We start from the raw sequence: 14,638 nt of genomic DNA on the forward strand, positions 1-14,638 counted from the left end.
CAACACTGCAAACAACAATGGAAGATTTCTATCAGATGCATTTGCTATCGGTACTGACCTTGTACATCTCAGGTGTCAGAGCCCTTCCAAATTTTGCTCTCTGTTTGGTAGGGCTGTATATATGGGAGCATGAGAATGAGGGATAGTGAGTCCTAACTGAGGTTGACAGGTGGACTTGATCATTGGCGATAACTTCCACTCATGCAGGCACTTATCAGTTACTAAAGGGCCCTATAATTAGACAGACAAAGGGCTGTTGGCTGGAAGTTGAAGCTAAACAAATTCAGACTAGAAATAACAGAGAGGTGGTTAAGCATTGGATCGGGCCACCATGGGACGTGGTGGATTCTCCATCATTTGACATCTTTGAATCAGAATTAGCTGACTTTGGAAAAGATACGTAGTGGATCAACCCCAATTTATCATGCTCAGTACAGGCATTACTGGGTTGCTATGTAACGTACAGGCCAGGCCAGACCAGAAGAGCGTAATGGCCCCTGCTGACCTTAAAATCAATCCATGCATAGTTAGGTGTCTGTTTGAAGATAGACCTGTACAGTGGAGATTTGGTGGGTTAGGAGTGCAGTGCTTTGACTGTCCAGGTCACTGGGCTGAATGCTGCCCAGGGTCAGTGGTCTCTATGGGTCAGCCTCTTGGACCAGTCCCTACTCGCCCATACAGTTAATACTAACGGGTGTCCCTGTTGGCACTGGTGGCAAACAGGCCGAGGACTGGATTGACCATGGCAACTGCTACCCTGGCTAGTAGAGGTGGCTCTTTCTGAGCTGTTGTGGACTTGTGTCGACAGAGCAATGGGCAAAGGGTCCTTTCACTGCTGCCGCTCGTGCGGTGGCTAGACAAAGCTTGGATAGGGCAGGGCTGTCAACGTGGCTTCTCATGCAAGCATTACATTCGCCGCGTTCACGTTAAAACAAACGATAAGAAGTATGTGACCTGTATGAACTTCTCCCTGGTTTGGAATCCATTGAAACGACCCTGCTCTGCACTCCTGGCACATTTCACCAAGCGATTTCAAAGTGCTTCTCAGACCTCTAAACCTCAGCACGACCCTGGGAGGCTGGTAAGGATTTAAAGATGGGGAAACCAAGGTAAAAGGAGACAATTAGTTACTTACCCAAAGTCTCACACCCAGGAAGTTACAAAGTTGGGGCTAGAACCCAGGTCTCCCGGCCCCCTACCCTATGACCAAGAGGCAACGCTTCCTTCCAATAAATAGAGCTTTCTTCTGAAAGGAAGGATAATAGAAAAGCAAGTACTAAATTTTGAATGAGACTAGGATGAAACAAAGCCGAGTTCCACAAGTCTGCAGATCAGTGTAAATGAACCTTTGACCCTAGATTTTGAGGGTAAGATTTTTCAAAGGCATAAATGGGAGCTGACTATCCAGCTGCACTCTGTACCTTTCTAAAAATCTCCCTCTTAACAGCAGCCAAAGGCTGTCACAGTACCAGCCAATATTAACTGGCTCCGTTTCATGTATTCCCCCAAATCTGTTCCCCCTAGAAACGTGGAAGACATCTGTAGATTCCCGGACCTACCGGCTCGCAAACCATTGACGTACCAGGCCAAGCAGCTCATTGCAAGAGAAATCGACCTCGAGAAGATGAGGAGGACGGAAGCTGTGCTACAAGCCCGGAACGCCAGCCAGGTGGGAGTGGGACGCTGGTAACGGGAGACGGCCCGAAGCTTGAGGGGAGCAAACATGGCAGATTCATCAAGCTCTCTGTGTGGCCCAGGCATAGCTAAAGAGGGACCGAGCACCATGTTGAGTGGGGGTAGGTTGCACAAATTATAGGGGCCGTGTGAGCGGGAGCAGTGTACTGTCTGTCCTAGGCACAGAGGCCAAGACTAATGATTCTGGATGGCTCGTTATATGGGTGGGCAAGCCCTAACGGAGGGAGAGACTCGGAGGGAGGGTGCTCGGCAATGACTGGAAACCAGCCCCCTGCATAGTGTCTCCACTTGGAAAGTCTTAGGTCAAGTTGCTTCTCTCTTGTGTTATAAAACTCCAGCTGCCTCTGCCCAGATCCTCAGCTCTGGCCTCTCAGTGGGATTAGCTGTCTCTGCTCCATGATGGCAGCGAGCAGGGGGGAAGCTTTGCCTGGCAACTTTCCTCTGAAGCCAAGTGCAGTGCGAAAGCTTTCCTTTTGCAAGTGAAAATCCTAGATTAAAACCTCCCTCCACCAACAACGATCTGTATGTTGTGCACCAGCAGCTTTAAGGCTGTCCATGGCTTGGACCATGTGAAACGTGTGACATTAGCATTGTGTCTGACCGAGCCAAACAGCTCGTCTTTCTGCCGGGACCCCAGTAATCAATACTCACTGAAATGTAAAGTGCTGAAAAGTGATTCTGCAACAATGGCTGAGGTCATTCTGAATGTATCCCATCTCCTTGCCTTTTGCATGCGTTGGTGAAGCAGCTGTCCGTGTAGAGAGATGCTCTGGCATCTGCTTGCTGGTAGATAGTCAATTACGTTATTTATTTATTATTGGACCCTTCTGTTTCACCTTTCTCCCAAAGCACGCCAGGAACATGAGGTCATTTCATCCCTCACTGAAACAGCTGCCTCTGTAGCTAGAACTGATCCCCTGGCCACGCATGTCTGCTCGGGTGCCTGCCGCATCCTGGGTGGTCCTCTCCGCCTTCCCCTCTGAAACCAAGAGCAGCTCCCAACCTCAGCCAGGAGAGGGACCTGGTAAAACCACAATTGGGCCTGACACGTTCCACGCAGTAGAGGGCAGCAGCGCGCGCGTGTACGTACACACGGACGGACAGACAGACAGACAGATTGTCGCTGGGGCTGTAGGGTATTGCTAATGTGCCTTTAGCAAAGGGTCACATTGATGTGGAGGGGAGGGAGGGAGGTGAAGTGAGGCACAGCTGGGGTGGATATTAAGTACCAACAGTGCTTCTAGCGCTGCAGAGAACACAGAACAAGGCATGGTCCTTGCCCCGAGATGCTTACAGCCTCAATAGCCGTCGGCCCCAGGAATTGGTTTCCTGTGCTGACGGCTGTTTCCCCCTCTAATGCTAGCGTTCTGCACCGCGCGCAGGTTTTCCCTGCCTGGCTAGGGGCAGGAACGCTCCGGCCAAGGCCACGGGTGCTGTGCTCTCCTGCCAACGAGCGACGGCCCCGCCTGTCCATTTCTGCTCTTGGTGCATTCGGGGGCCATTCGCGCCGCTGCAGAATTCCGACAGGGAGTCGCCCCCATCGCGAGAGCCATGGGTCGTGTGCATGGAGCGACGAGGGAGGGAGGGGTGGGGAGAGGGGGAGGCTCGGAAACGGCGTCATTGGGGCTCATGTGAGTCCGATCGCTTTCAACAGAGGCCTCCCCTGGTGCAGCTCGGCAAGATAATTAATCCTTAAGAGCCGGCGACTCGCAGCAGAGGGTGTTTTTCGGGGAATGCAATTAGGGAAAAGTGATAGTGTAAAAATCTCTGGAGGATTCTTGTTTACAAGATGCCATCGGGGAAATGCACATGCCAGTGATCAAGAGGCCAAGCTGGGCTTGAAACGTTCAGAGTTCTTAAAATGATGGCAAATAATTGCCACGGTATTAGGATTTTTGTTTTTTTTAAAAGTTGTCATTTTTATTATTAGTCATGTTTATTACAGTGGTGCCTAAGGGCCAGCCATCATGGGGCTACACCGTGCTAGGCGCTGTACGGACACAGCTTCAAAGAGCCTAAACAGACAAACCAGAAACTGTGTTCTGAGATCTCCAGTCAGGCTTTTTTAGAGGAAGGCAGTGGGTCTCAGCCTAGCTCTCCTGAACTTTGATTCCCAGGGGGTGGAGTGAAAAAAGTCTGACAACCAGCAGGGAAAATGCCACTTGTATGAGCGGGGCAGGACTGAGCTCTAAGCAGAACTTTAGGGTATGTCTACACTGCACACTAAACCTGGGCTGTGACTCTGGTTTCAGCTCCACCCCCCTTTTTTCCACACATACATCAGTCTGACTGGGGTCAGCAAACACTCAAGACCCAGGCCCAACGACCGTGCTAGGGGGGGTGGGTCAGAGCCTGGGTCCAGGCCCTGTCATTTTGCAGTGTGGACGTAGCTTAAGCCACAGACCTGAGTCAGAAGGTCTGCTTAGTGCAGTCTGGATGTGTTAGCACGGCTGTGAGACCGAGGTCTAGCAATTGTAAGCAGTGCTCAAGCAGGGGCTTGAAAACACTGAGTCCACAAGCCCGTGTCCCGCAGACAGTGCAGTGTGTAGATGTGCCCTTAAAAGGAGACTTCCAAAGGCACAAGGAGCTGTTTAACATCCACTCACTTTCAGTGGAAATGGGCACCTACCTGCCCTTTCTGCTTTTGAAAGATCCCCAGGAACAAATAGGAAGGAGTCGGCAATAGGAAATGGCCAATAAGGGCATGATCCAGACTCCACTGGGCCCTAAAACTGTTAACGAGCCTGTGTTTTAGACCGGTACTGACGCAGACATCGTGGTGAGGAGCTGGAATGCCTGTTTTGTCTGGCATGCTTAGCAGGAGGAGAACTGGAGCCTTGAGACGTCTCGTGTTGTAACATAGGTGGGCAAGGGCAGGTGTGGCCATAGCCTTGCCTGCTGCCTTCATAAGGCTGGACTGGATGGCAAAGAGCTATTGGAAGTCGTGGGGGGGACGGGACTTAAGTCTCCTGGCTAGACCACTCTTAAGGAGGGATATAGCTGTTACGTGCTCAGACGCCATGGTAATGGGCACGGAGTCTTGGGGAGAGTTCACGGTGCCCCCACACCTTTGAAAGGTCCCCTCTCATTCTAATTCCGTCCTCCAGCCAGGAGAAAAGAGAGAGACACTTAAGGAAAAACACCAGTGTGCCTTGTAGATCTGATGGGACCAAAAGGTAATTGGAGGCTTATCCCCTGGGGCAGTGCGCTCTTCCTCCACCGTAGACCCTTGTATCACGCTGACAATAGGCTGCACTAAACAAAACTGACCTAAGTGAGTCCTGTTTCATGTGAAAACTGCTTGGTAACTTCCCTTATCTCACTTCTCAAGGAAGGATAAACCCATTGAAATCCTCGCTCCGTGCTGGTTTGTCATCTTCAGTCTGTGACCTTTCTTAGGTCCCTGAGCATGTGCGTTAGCTGAACAGGCAGGCAGGAATAAAATTAACTAATATTAGGTTATTTTTTCCCCAGGCCGGTAGAAGCTTGTTATAACCTCCCAGTGTATTGCAAAAGCACCTAAAATTCCCAACTCAGCTCTGGGTCTCGTTGTGCTAGGTGCTGCACATACGCATAGTGAGGGACAGTCTAGACCCCAAAGACCTCACAGTCTAAATAGACAAAACAGGCAAAGGGTAGGAGAGAGAAGACGGGCACAAAAGATGAAGCAACTGGCCGCAGGTCAATGCAGAGCATGCCAGAGCTGGGACTAGAACTAGGGTCTCTTGACAGCTGGTTCAATGCCCCAGCCACTAGACTGCACTGTCTTCTCATTGTCATTGCACCTGCAGCCCACCCAAGAGCTGTGTCCACCACAGCACAGCTGGCTGGCTGACTTGGGGCCTTGGAAAGGGTGATACTGCCCAAGAAATTAGCACTTCAACGTTCCCATGCAGAGGCTTCCCATAGCAAGTCCCATGTGAACGGTGATGTTTATTGCTGAGTTATAACCTTGGAATAACGAGATTTGTAACAGAGGATGTTCCTTAACCTGCTGTTGCACTTCCCAAGGAGTATCCTGGTCGTGTCATACTGAATTTTATGAATGAAGAAGGAAGAGGTTGCTCATGGAGAGCAACTTTTACCTTCACAGGATCAATGGTTTGTCTCCAAGAGAACAAATGAGAAGGAGGAACTGTAAATACAGTGTGGCTTGTCCAAGTAAACCTCCGTCATTGCAGGTCTCTGAAGAAAGCCTCGGTGAAACAGAAGATAAGCCAAGTGCAAAGCCAGGGGTGCCCAAGTCCCACGTCCGCAACCATGAGCAGCGTCTGGAGCACATCATGAAGAAAGCTGCTTTTGATGAAAAGGTGAGATGGAAGCCCTTTCACAGAGGAGATAAAGGGGGTTGGCTGCCTGGCCCAGGGCCTGAGGCAATGGCACATGGAGCTGTTCCCACGCTGAGGTCAGTGGTTCAAATCTGGCCCAGGTAAAGTTGTTCTTATCTGGCAGCTGCTTGTTCACCATGATGAAATGAGTCATTGGGTTACAGTCAGCAAAGGTGGGTACCTGTGCTGACAGACTCTGAAGAGGCACTTACAATAGCTTTTGAAGGCCTGGTCTTACACCTAAAACTTACGTCAACCAAGCTACGTCACCCAGGGCTGTGAAAAATTTCATGCCCTGTGAGATGTAGGTCGATTAACCTAACCCCCAGTGTAGATGCAGCTGGTCTGACAGAAGAACTTTGCCTCTGACCTAACTACTGCCTCCCACAGGGTTGGATTAACTACAGTGGCAGAAAAACTCCTTCCATGGCTGTAGTAAGTGCCTGTGCCATAGCAGCATAAGTGTAGGCATACCCTAACTGGACTGCAGTTTTTCATGGCATTTAAGTGACTGTATTTGCCTCTTATTTGTAAAACTATTGGACATGGCATGTTCTTTGATATCAACGCAACCACTTTCCCCGCTGTTGCCCACCTAGTAACATGCTCCTCTCCCCTTGGTAGGACTTTGGCACGGGCTCTGTAACATAGCTAGACATGTCCTCTTTTAGAGGAAACACTAAACCAAGTTCTCCTCCATGAGCGGGGAATAACCCTCCCACGATATGTGCGCAAGCTATTATGGAGCTTGAAATGGCTCCTGCAGCTTTTTCCTAGCTGATGGTCACTTTGCACTGAGCTTTAGGAAGGTAAGATACCATGAGGATGGGGGCCTTAGAGAAGCCTACTGGATCACGCTTAGTTTGATTCAAATTCTGTTTTGCTTTTCAGCACTGATCGGTGAGATTTTTAGCTGGTGTAAATCAGCCTTGCTCAGTTGGCTTTATTGGAGCTACGCCGATTTACACTAGCTGGGGATCCGGCCCCTGTATTTATAAGGCCTATCAATGTTTTTGGTGAAACAAACCCGGCGGTTGCGTCTGCTTGTGCCGTCTCTGCGGTCGGAGCACTGGAGGGTTTATCTCAAGGAGTCGGGTTTCAGAGGAGGTGTAGCTAAGTAACCTAGCATCCGTTGCCCTGGCCAAATGTGCTTTGGGATTTTAACGTCCTGGGAACCAGGAAAAAAGCAATCTTCCGGGAGGCTGTTGCTACTGCTGTGACCCAACTAAAGCCCCACGTCCTGAGAGGGCAGGCCGCGTTGCTGGAGTGCGAGAGCCTCTGATGCAGATTGCATAGCCATGTATTAAACATCAGCACACACTGATCCACACTTCAGACTGCTTTCTCCTCCACTACGCTCAGGCTTCTGCAGCAAGGGGGGGCGTGTGGCTTCATATCCTAATGCTGCTGGTATTGGGGAGGAGAGAGGGAGTCCACCGCCTGTGTGTAGTGAATAGACCGTTCACAAAGGCATTGAGGGAGAGGGGGAGGTCAATAGTGGATATTTATAAACCTCTCTTTCGCTCTGAAAAAACAAAGGAATTCAATACCATGCTTCCGTTAAATGCATTAGTGATTTTTACAGTGCATAGAGCAGTATAATTAAATATTGATGGCAGAATTACCTACATGCCAGGCACAAGCAAAGCAGCAGCTGCAGCATTGGCAATGTTTATGAGCCTGCGTCAAAGTCCTCCGAGCCAGATCCTCATCTGGTGTAAATCACTGAGGCTCCATTGAATGCTAGGGAGTTCTGCCGATTTGGGCCTTAATCTTTCAGGGCAAGGCTAAACATGGGAAACCCTGCCACTGGTTTGAGGGGTGTGAGACTTACGAAACAGATAGTTGGAGGCTTTGGGAGGCCGGGTGGGCGACCTTGGGAAGCTTCCCGTGAAGCGCAGAGTAGCTCGGCCTCCCTGCTCAGATCAGCGCAGTATCTGGTGCCGAGGCTCCCAAGCAGGGGGCACCAGCTGCGTCCGTCATGGTAACGCGAACCCCCGTGTGACATGGTGGGGCTCACCCAGAGCCATCAGGGGTTCTCTCTGCCTGCCTGTTTCAGGTGCTGTGCTGGTAGGCTCAGGGCTCTGGCACCAGCCAACAGGCGCAAGGTTTCACCCTGCCTTCCACCAGCCTAGTTACCTCTTGCAACATGACTCAACAGCCGATTCCAGTCCCGAGTCTCCCAGATCTGTCTCCCCAAGTTCTGAACCCCCAGACACTTGGACTTCTCCCCTCTGGGCTATCACCCCCGGAGGTGTGAAACCTGCCACCGGTTAATTCACTTTGGAGCACCCTTATTGCCAATCCCAAATGCTCAAAACCCATGAGTCAGGCTCACCAAAAATCACAAGATTATCTTTAAATCATGAGATTATGTAAAAATAATAGATTTTATGATCTTTTTATTTGCCTTCTGCTTTGAGCCTTGAGGGTGCACTGGGGTCACATTTTGAAGCTTTCTCCACCACCACAAGGGCTAGAAACTTACTTTTTCTTTAAGAACGAAGGCTGAAATCATCACATCTTCACCTGACTCCAGGAGCTGGGGCTTTAAGGAAACCAATAATCATGAGACTCATGACAAAATCATATGAATTAGCAGCACTGGGACATAGACCACACAGTTCGCACACCAGAGACCTGCTCGGGGTAAAAATAAACAGCAGATTTATTTGACAGGAAAATCGTAGGTTCAGAGATGAACTAGTGAGGAAAAGCAACACACGCAGGTTACACAGAAAATCAGCATAAAGACGCAACCTCAGGCTTTACACTCCTGCGTCTGCTGAACTCCCTTTTCTCATACAAGTTACTTACTGCTGCTGGACGGCTTCCCAGCGTGCCCTTGGCCTAGCGGGGATCCAGTATTTCACAGGCAGTACCCTACTTCAGTGCTGGCCCTCTGTTTCTGGCTCCCCTTCACTTTAGCCCCTCTTCCCTTTTAATAGAAGTTGCTGTTTTCTTTCTTTTCTTTTTCTCTCTCACATTGTGGTAATTCCTGATTACCCAATGGGGAGGGGAACTCCCCTTTCTTTGGTTTTCTTGGAGTTTTAATGTCTTTCCATTGACTTTCATGATCCGCCCTTGTCTTTCCCTGGGTTGTAGGATGCTCGGTGCCTGGAGTTAGTTTCGTGTAAACAGCTAGTCTGGGTGGCGTCCCTCCTCGCCTGTTGGCTTCACTCCCTGTTGTGAGGCGATGCCACAAGTACAACTTTCTACACAAAGGTACACGCGTACGTTCAGAACTCTAACCTGGATACAGATCGCCTAATCACCACCAAGTTCAGAACATTGCAAGCTTCCATAAAAGACGTTGCCTGACATATATTTATACACCATAACCTTGTATACAACCAGTTGATTCACTTGCTTATTCTTTGGGGTTCAGCTCCCCTGTTCTTCCATTGGGGTGTCTGGGGGGTGTGGACACTGCGCTTCTGAGGCTTCCAGTAAGACACCCAGTTAGCGTCAGTCAAAGTAATGTGAACCTCTCTCTGCTGGGCACTGAGCTGTGACCTCTGCCCCGTCTCATTTCACCCAAGCCATCAAACAGCCAGTGGGGCTCCCACCGGGTTGTCTTGAACCAGGTTGGGTTTGAATCGACGAGGCTCTATATCCATCTACCAGTCTCCTGAGCCATCCAGTTCCCCTCCTGCAGTGCCACTGGATAATTAACAGGGAATGCAAAGCTTCCAATGCAGGAGCAATGCCTAGAATGTGTGGCTGTTACCAACCGGAGAAATGCTTGGAGTTATTTCTAATCCAGTAGATCATTATATGCCAGTAATCTCATCCAGAGGGAAATCAAGTTAATGGCAGATAGCTTTCCTATGGCTTATACTCTCTAAGCTCTCTGGCTTTGAGGATGTGAAATAAAACCAAGAACCAAAGACCACATTTTAAAAATAACACATAAATACGTTCAGAATCGTCTTGGTTTGTGGAATCATTTTCCTTTTTATTCTTCTGACCTTGCAGGCTCTAATGGGAGGACCTGGCTAATTCACACTAGGCACAGGGAGACCTGTCATCTAGATTCTAGGAACTAGGGAGTAAGTGAATAAGCGCAGTAGGAAAAAGAAAATCTAATGCATCAGAATAGACTTTGCTTCTTGTTAGACCTGTCAAGGGCACCTGCCCTCAGAATGTGGTGTTGTTTGTAGCCTTTGGGTCCATGTGAACTGCTTGCTGCTCCTTAGCACCTGAATCACCAGGCAGCAAATATCGCACTCATCCCTCCAGCTAGAAGTTTGCACCCCAGCCTCCCAGTCACAGAGCTGGCCACAGAGACCCATGTATTTGTGGCCTCCAGGCTCCGTTTGTTGCAACTCATTATATCTAGGGATGCAGCCCCAGGCCCTGTAAGAGCAGCAACCAAGATAAAGTGAAGAAACTCTTCTACAGCAGAGGTTGCTTCAAACTCCTCACCCTGGTGCCCCTCTCTCTGTGCTCTGAATGTTTCTTTGTTTTCCGCAAGTCTGGAGCCTTAGGGCCTCAGACCTGTGTAGCAGTTTAATAATGAAACCTCCTATTTTATTTTAGCTTGGCATCTAAGCTTGTAGAAACATCTCTGTCCGTGTGGGTGTTTCTGGGTGTTTGGGGTGGGACAAGAGGGAGATCTGAGTTCAGATTTCTGTTGCTGAACTTGCTTTTATGGAGAAAGCATCCAATGGCCTGAGCTAATAACTTTTCATGGAGCATTCTTTACTCAGTAAGTGTTGCTGATGAGAGAAATAGCAATGATCAGGTCAGACTGAGGGCTTGTCTACATAGAGGCATCCAGAAAAATTAATCTGAATTAAGTAAAATGTAAATATGAAGTGGATTAGTTAAACCACATTAAATCTCTGTGTAGACTCTTTTTAGTTCAGAATTAAAGTGGCCTTCGTTCAGTTTAGTTTAATTCACTTTGGAAGTAGATTGATAAACTGAATGAAGGCCACTTTAATTCTGAATTACGGTATCCACACAGGGCTGTAATGCAGTTTAACTAATCCACTTCAAATTCACACGTTTAGTTAGTTCAGATTAATTTTTGTGGCTGTTCCCGTGTAGAAGAGTCCTTAGAACGTGAAACTGCCCGAAGTTGTGCTCTTGTGCTCTCCCTAGGAATCAGAAGATGCAGCAAGTTACTGTCATTCTGCCTACAATGGTAAATGTCAAACTATCTGTCTTAAGGTTTTCTCCTGCTGTCCATCACCGTAGTATCTGAGCACCTTCATGTAAAAGCAATAGCAACAGTAAAGGGCCTTGCGGATAGCCACATTAACGTTTCTTGCATGCTGTTGGCAATGCATGCCCAAAAGCACGAGCCTGGGTCCCCAATAATATAATGAGGTCTAAATATTTTTCTAGATGAAAGACTTTTGGCCATTGGGAAACCATCCACAATTCAGAAATGTTGTCCGGAGCAGAGAGCTCAGTCTGTGCAATGGCACTTGGACTGTTTCCTGGCAGTGCTAGTGGGGTGAATGCTGGCCAATCGTGATGACTGGTACCATTCACCCAGTGCAGCATCTCTGTGCTCAAGGGAACAATGGCACCAGGAAATGGCCCTTTGGACCTGAAAGCCAGCTGCTTCCAAAGCTCGTCCATTTGGAGTGAGGAAAGGGTTGTCCGAGGCTGTTCTCTGTGCCCCGGTGAAGTTTAGTACAAGGTGTTTCTCTGCTTTTAATGTTTTCTCTCCTTCAGCAGCATTAACATGTACAGAGCCTGGAGAGAGACAGGCAAGGGAAGCAATTGCCAGTCTGTCCAGGTTTGCGGAAACTGGATCTATCTAGAAACAGCAAGCCACCAATTTGAAGGCTGGCCTAAATGTGATCAGTCTCATCCAACAAGTCGCTACCATCCATGATAAAACTGAGTTTCCATTTCGGAACATCCCATTTCCCTTCATCTTCTGCTCAGCCTGGCTAACTCATCGAATCCCTGCCGGGACAGAGTGAGCGCGCTTCTGAAAGCTGGCCTCTGTCCTACAACATGGCTGCACCGTGAACCTTTTAGGTCCAGTCCCAAGGTGTTCAGCTCCTCCAGCTGTTGAGTGGATGTTGAAGGCACCTCAGCACCTTGCCATGGACTGGAGACCTGCTCTGCCTTTCTGTCCCTTCTGGCAGATTGATGCAGCTGTAAATAATGCAGTGGCTGCCTTGAGCCAGTGAAGCCAAAGGAATTCCTTCACCCCTCCTGGGGCAGTGACCGTGAAAGAGGTGGGAAGGCCCGAGCTGTGTGTGACTCACTAACACACCACAGGGTCCTCCCCTCACTTTCCACTGCTACTGCTTGTAACAAAACCAGTCATGGATTCACGTACCTCGACTGGAATGACCTCCTTCCCCCCCCCCCCCCATGACTATGAAGAAGCAAGAACAATAAAACACAGAATGTGTTTCCCGCTGGATCCTGGAGCACGTGCTCACATCTGTTCTTTATTGTGCTGAACTTTTCATCTGCAAATAAGGGGCGAGCTCTTGAATTGCTGTTTTTAAATAAATGTGCCTGTGTTAACTGGCATTGGCAGTGCAGCATGCATAAAATATCCTACCCGTGGTCCCCAGGTGCACATACTCTAGTGTGGTCCATGTGAGGCTATACAGGCAAACGAACTTGACTGGTGCCATCCAAGCTCCATTGAACTCAATAGCAAAATTCCCATTGAGTTCAATGGAGCCAGGATTTCACCTGATTATATCTGGGTGTTTTATCCCATCTTATTATACAGAGACCTTGTAAACTGTTTCTTTTTTTCTTACAGGGATGGTGTTTATGGCTTCCATTTTCAACAACAAAAACCCTCCTTTTTTCCCCCTGTTACTAGCACTAATTAAAACTGCAATTCTTTAAAAAAGACAACTTTAATTTGTCACCATTTCTGCTTTTTTTTTTTTTTCCCCTCCAGTGTCTGCATTTCTCAGTGAAATCAGACCAGTCACTTTCACGCTTTGTTTCTAATCATTTGCATTCTAGTTCCCATGCATGCTAAGGTTTCTTGCTTGGGTTTCCAGACTTGTGCAGGCTATTTGAATGAATAAAGAAAGGGCCTGAAATATAGAGTGATCTAGGTATACTTAATCCTACCTCAGTTCAAGGAAATGGTCTAGATGACCTCTCCAGGTCCCTTCCAGCCCTACATTTCTGTGCTTCTATAACAAAAGGGAACATTTGTACTGATAAATTGTGTAAACTTTTTTCTTCCTTAACGAAGTCACATTTTGGGTTTGTAACTAGATAAAAATCCCATCTGATGTTGAACTGTACTGGGCTGGCACTAGTCTCTTTATAACCAACGTGTACCCAGAGATCTGCGGAGGAGGAGTCTACTAAAACCATTTTGATTTCTTTCCACAGCCGGAAACTGACTTCTTTGGGCGCCAGCTTGTTAAGAAGCAGGTGTCTCCATCAGCAGGTATGTGTAGAAAAGGCATGATATTAGTCAGGAGAGATGAAAGGAAACTGGGAACATGTGCTGTAGTAGAAAGCTTTGCAATATCTTCTGTGGTTCCATAATGCTGAAATAAGACAGACTGTGGTTCCTCAAAAGGGTGGATGGAGCTGGGGAGCAATTTCCATGGTGTGTTTTGCAACTGTCTGACAACATTTATGTATAGGGGAGGATTGGAAAGAAACTTGGGCCATGACACCAGTCCAGTCCCCTACATGGAGCAGCTATGGTAGGATATTTCATTATGGAAGTACCCAAAGGCCCAGTTAATGAGTGATAAATATGGCTGCGGTTCTGCTCCTTCAAATGTTTTAGGCAATAATTTTACTTAGGGCATGTCTATGCTATAGCTGTGTTGTAGCGTAGACACTTCCTCCACTGACAGAGGGAATTTCCCTGCAGTTCATCCATCTCTGAGAGACAGGAGCTACGTAGACGGAACAGTTCTTCCGTTCACCTAGCTGCATCTGTGCCAGCGGTTAGGTCGACCGAACGGTTGTGGTCAGGGCGGGACATTTCTCACACCCCTGAGTGACGTAGCCAGATTGATCTAATTTTGAAATGTGGACCAGAGCTTTGCAAAGTTATGCAAGATGCTTAAGTGTGTGTAGGACCAGGGGCTTTGAATGTAAGAACCAAGTTCTGAATGCACTTTAGTGTGGCATAGTGAATTGACTGTGGGAGCACTCGTAGTAAGCACTACGCCCGGCAGTAATGTTTGCAGGTGCCGTCCTTTTCAGTGTCTTATTGGTACTTCCTTGAGAGTCTGTTGCCTAAACTTTAAGCCTTTCCCATTTTAAGTCCGTTGATTTAATTGTATTATCGTATCTTCTCTCCCCACCCACCAACCTTCTCTGGTTACCATCAGCTAATCAAACGTCCGAGCACGACTCTGTTGAAAAACAAATTGGAAAGGCTGTTGGAAAGAGCGATGTTTGGTTCCGCTTTAATGAAGGGGTTTCGAATGCCGTCAGGCGGAATATTTACATTAAGGATTTGCTCTAGTGATGATGTAAAGAAATGAAACCAAAGAAACAATACATACAGAACAGAAAGGAAAATGTGACTCTTAGCTTTCTGAAGAACATGTATGGTTCATGAGAACTTTCTGGCTTTTAGTTTCTATTCAGCTGTTTGTAAAAAATAAATAAGCAAAATAAATGTTTTTGAACATTTG

The 14,638-nt window shown here is 48.0% G+C and overlaps 1 protein-coding gene across 2 annotated transcripts in view; it reads left to right on the forward strand.

Annotated features, from left to right (window-relative positions):
- The window catches only part of CHTF18 (chromosome transmission fidelity factor 18), a 46,612-nt gene extending 31,975 nt beyond the window's left edge, over positions 1 to 14,637 (forward strand). The window contains exons 19-22 of one of the 2 annotated variants that reach the window (XM_084640640.1): positions 1,525 to 1,669; positions 5,877 to 6,005; positions 13,368 to 13,425; positions 14,330 to 14,637. In XM_084640640.1, coding sequence (XP_084496766.1) covers positions 1,525 to 1,669; positions 5,877 to 6,005; positions 13,368 to 13,425; positions 14,330 to 14,466 — 469 coding nt within the window. In that variant the 3' untranslated portion in view covers positions 14,467 to 14,637. The remainder of the gene's footprint in view (positions 1 to 1,524; positions 1,670 to 5,876; positions 6,006 to 13,367; positions 13,426 to 14,329) is intronic. The other variant, XM_084640641.1, reaches the window with a different exon arrangement.
- Position 14,638: the final 1 nt, after the last annotated feature.

This window comes from Lepidochelys olivacea (assembly GCF_965140295.1).
Source record: "Lepidochelys olivacea isolate rLepOli2 genome assembly, chromosome: 10".
Lineage (NCBI taxonomy): Eukaryota > Metazoa > Chordata > Testudines > Cheloniidae > Lepidochelys > Lepidochelys olivacea.